The sequence below is a fragment of the Rutidosis leptorrhynchoides genome, chromosome 5 (genome assembly GCF_046630445.1).
Source record: "Rutidosis leptorrhynchoides isolate AG116_Rl617_1_P2 chromosome 5, CSIRO_AGI_Rlap_v1, whole genome shotgun sequence".
Lineage (NCBI taxonomy): Eukaryota > Viridiplantae > Streptophyta > Magnoliopsida > Asterales > Asteraceae > Rutidosis > Rutidosis leptorrhynchoides.
In genome coordinates, this window is record NC_092337.1 from 444,204,325 (window position 1) to 444,208,627 (window position 4,303).

At 30.4% G+C, this 4,303-nt stretch overlaps 1 protein-coding gene across 1 annotated transcript; it reads right to left on the reverse strand.

Moving 5' to 3' along the window:
* Positions 1–534: 534 nt before the first annotated feature.
* On the reverse strand, positions 535–2,746 carry LOC139850111 (uncharacterized). The gene is made up of 8 exons (XM_071839700.1): positions 2,603–2,746; positions 2,259–2,529; positions 2,091–2,187; positions 1,800–2,012; positions 1,593–1,725; positions 1,143–1,312; positions 655–1,001; positions 535–575 (listed from the first exon to the last, which is right to left on the reverse strand). Exons 1-8 carry the CDS (start codon positions 2,744–2,746, stop codon positions 535–537), a joined length of 1,416 nt encoding a protein of 471 aa, XP_071695801.1.
* Positions 2,747–4,303: the final 1,557 nt, after the last annotated feature.

The window sequence follows — 4,303 nt, forward strand, 5'->3', positions numbered from 1 at the left end:
AAGCTTGTAATAATGAAACAAGATGATTCAATGTAAAAGAATAGGGAACTGTCTAATCAAAATCAAAATCAAAATCAAAATCAGAAAATCAAAGTCTTAACAACAATAATAATAATAATGTACTACTGTATTAATAAATAAGAAATTGATTTTGATGGATTTGAGAGAAGAAGAAGAAAACACATACCTCTACGCAAGTATCCGAGTCCGAGTCCATCCTATCACGTATCGACTGCGAAGAAAATAAAACCCTAACTTTTAATTTGTTCTAATTGCCCTAACTAGCTTTTTAGATCCCTTTATGAATATGAACTAGGTGGGTGGTCCGCGCGTTGCGGCGGCGCGAATTTTTTGGTGGCTACTTTTGTGGATGTCTTTGGGTAAGTAACTACAGGATTATTATACATATATTTTTACATATGGTTTTTACGGTGGTTGTTACATGATCTATGTAGCTAGCTATTGTTACAAACTTTATTACACAAAATATTGCCAAACATTTTGTAGGAGATGGACTTTGAATGATGTTGATGGTTAGGTTTTTTTTTGTTTCTTTGCTGCAGTCTCCGCCTCATCTGCAAGTACAAATGGTTGTTATGTTTGTTATTTAACGTATTTGTATAATTTTAATGAATAATTTATAGTGAAGTTTACCTGAGCTGGTGAATAAATTTTTCTTCATTTTTGGAGTGTTTGTTTTTGGTGTGTCAATGTCTGCAGTCGGTGGAGTTTCAGTATTTGGTGGTGTATAAGTAGCTGTGTGGTTGATAGGGAAAATGTCATCGACCATGTATTGGTTAGGTGATTGGTAGTGGAATTGAAATATGTGTGTTGTACCCTCAAGTGCTTTGATTGGATCTGGAAGTACGTATTTGTTGTCGAAACCCAATTCGACAATCATTTTTTTGCAACTGATTCCAAGCAGTTTTTCAGCATTGTTACATAATAGAGCAAGTGTGATTGTCGATGTGCCGTCTGTAATGAGGATTCTGAAGCAATAGCTGGAATTTAAAATTTAAATAAAAACACACATTAATTTTAAGAAAGTACCAGTAAATGATGTATAGTAATTATATTGAAGTGTAAATTTTGATATTCATTTATGTAGATATATAGTTGACTTTATAGATATGTTTCTATACCTGAAATTTGCCTCTTTTAGTGTTCCATGGGTTGGACAGAGGAGTTCGTGTATTTTTCCTCCTACCTTTTTGTTACATCTTTCTTTGTCGCAACTTGCATAGAACCATGGCCTGTTATTTTCAACCTGTTGTATTTTTGCCTCACAAGTGTATTTATTGTTTCGTAGCACCTGGAAAAAATATCAGTCAATACTTACAATTCAATTAATGGATTTTTTTCTCCATATATCTATTTATAAATAATAATATATTTAATCAATCATAATGAGATAAGGAAAAAATCAGGTGACTGTTTAAAATTTATATAAACTTTTGAGCATAACAACATAAAATTTGAGGAACAATCATATTCGATAAATTTGAGCATAACAACATAAAATTTTTCATTTTTTTTAATCATTAATTCAACCTAATATGTAGTAGTTTTTTATGCATTATATTTGGTGTTACCTTGTTGTTTTGGAAGTCATATGTGTTCAGTTCTTGTAGAGTTATTCTATTACGCCTTTGTTCTTCTTGTGGGTCTTGCCTTCTGTTTTTGTCAGCTAATAACATTGGTTTTTGGCTGAATAGTTCTCTGTATCTGTTATACATATGGATGTTATTGACACTAATTAATGTTGGATGAATATATTTGTATTGATTTTTTGTACTTACGCTGATATTGAGTTTTGGTATTCGGGAATGTTGGGATTGAGATAATAATATGTTGCTGGAGTTGGTTTTAGTTGAACCATACCCGTCCCTGTGAATATATTTGGCCAACATGAACTTACTGCGATGAGGACAGGTTTGGTGTGGGATTCGTATTCATCAATGGGGAAGGATGTTGCACGTTCATTCCACAGGATAAGTTGCAGATAATTGTTGCTGTGAATTACATAGCAAATATTGGTAATATGATAACATAATGTATATAAATAGTATGTATTTCAATTATTAACTTACTTGAGGTCGATTATGTCAATTAAACGGAAGTATTTTCGGCTGTTGGGATTTTTTGAATGTTGTATATTACCAATGTTGCAGATGCATCCTATGTAATCTGTCATAATGTTATTGTATGTGTTAATTTAGCACGAGTATTTAAATGTTGATAACATTTTTATGACGTACCTGTAAGTATAGGAGTTTGGTACTCTATTCGGTTGCAGACTTCGTCGTAGGATGCAAAGTGGAAACAGTGTTGTGGAAATCTGTCAGGTGGTATCGGTTCAAAATTTGCGCATTTTCCAATTGTCAAGGTCACTTTCGTTGGTAGTGTTCGTTGCCAATCTAGTGTTTTTTCGCAAATGAAATTCGAAATTCTATATGCTTTATTTATTTGCATATATTTGTCAAATATAGCGGAGTCGTTAGTATTGATGTTTACTTGGACGCCTGTTCCCTGAGGTTTTAATTGGTTATTAATAAAATATGATGCAATTTATTTAAAAACATATATGTTATGTTGAATTTACCTCCTCGTCAATAAGTATGCTGCAGAGCGATACTGGAGTTGTTTCTTCGTTTTTGGTGGCGATCCATTTCCTATAAACTTTGGCCTCTATGAATTTCCTGGTGTCATCTGGCTCAAGATCTTTGATTGGTGTTATTTGAACCATTCTGCATTTTTCCAATTCGATCATAATTTGTTGAATATTAACGTATGAAAATTTGGACACTCAATTTAAAGGCGGAATCCAAATACAAATTTTCTGTAGATAATTTAGTAAAAGATTTAACATAGTTAATTACAGTGAATGCCAAGTGTATGTAATGTTCTAATTATAACCTCAACTAATAGTAAAATAAATTAGCTCTACAATACATACAAAATGATAGAGAGTCAATTTCTTATGTAATGCAGAGTGGATATAGTAGGTAATATGGTGTATGATACCCTTTGAAATTAACCATGATCACTTTACAAAATCAAATTAATATCGATTTGTAGGCAACTATTCCAAACCAATTTTAAAATTCATAATAATTTTGAGTTGAATATATCTATATTTAATTACTCTACTCTTAACACCTACAATGAGCATACATAAATTTAACTATGGTAAATTAATTCATAATAACTCAATTATGGAGAAATAAATTGTCTACAGTATTTCACCAAGTAAGTTAGTCGAGCAAAGGGATAAAAGATAAATATGTATGTTGATATATGAAAGACAAATATATAGAGGAAAATTAATTACCATTAAATTTAAAACATATATCTAAAAATAGAAGTGTGGTGTACCTTAAAATTATATCGAATCTGGTAGGTTGCTGTTTGAAGATGTCGTTGGGTTTTTTTTTTTTTTTTTTTTTTTTTTTTTTTTTCTCTCCCCTTTGGTTCTAGTTCGTAATGGAAGATGGAAGATGGAAGATGGAAGGACCTAGAAGTAAGGGTTTGATAGATTTACAGATGTTAATTTATATGGGTTTTCTTCAACTATTGTGTGGGCTTTTTATTACTGATGGGCTATTCTTTTGTTGGGCTGTTTTAAATATCTTAACGTATATTTTTTTTTTTTTAATCAATGTAATTTAGGATTGTATTTTAAAGATGCAAAAATAAAAAGTTAAATAATTATGGACATATTCTTTTGGAATTTGATAAGTTTTAAAAGTTGTATTTATGACAATTATAGAGAAAGTATAAATTGTACATAATTTGATATGGACTAAGTTTTTGTTGGGTGATCTAATTGTCATATTTTATGTTTGTAGTCTATTTTTTTGTTTCTCTCCATAACTTGAAGAAGTGATGAACTTCAAAAAAGGGAAAAAAAAAGGGAAAAAAAAAAAAAAAAACATGCAGGTTGTAAACATTCATTAGGGAATCATAGGTTGATATCTATTGAACAGAATTCCAAAAAGAGAGTAAAGGGGAAAAAAAAAATAATTAGGAAAAAAGCTAGTGAGTAATAAATTATTATACATAAACATATATATGTAGCAAACATCGTTTGTGTAATCATTACAGGTTAAAACATTAACGATTATTAGTGACATAAACAATAAGAAAATATTAGAAACAAAAGTTGTTGTGCATACGATCTTCATAAATAATATCAATCATCGTAGCCATCATCAACAGTACCTGCATCATCAAGATTATATAACTAACCAATTAGGATCGCTTTTAACGTTTACAAAATAGAGGAAAATTTCTAACAGATAGA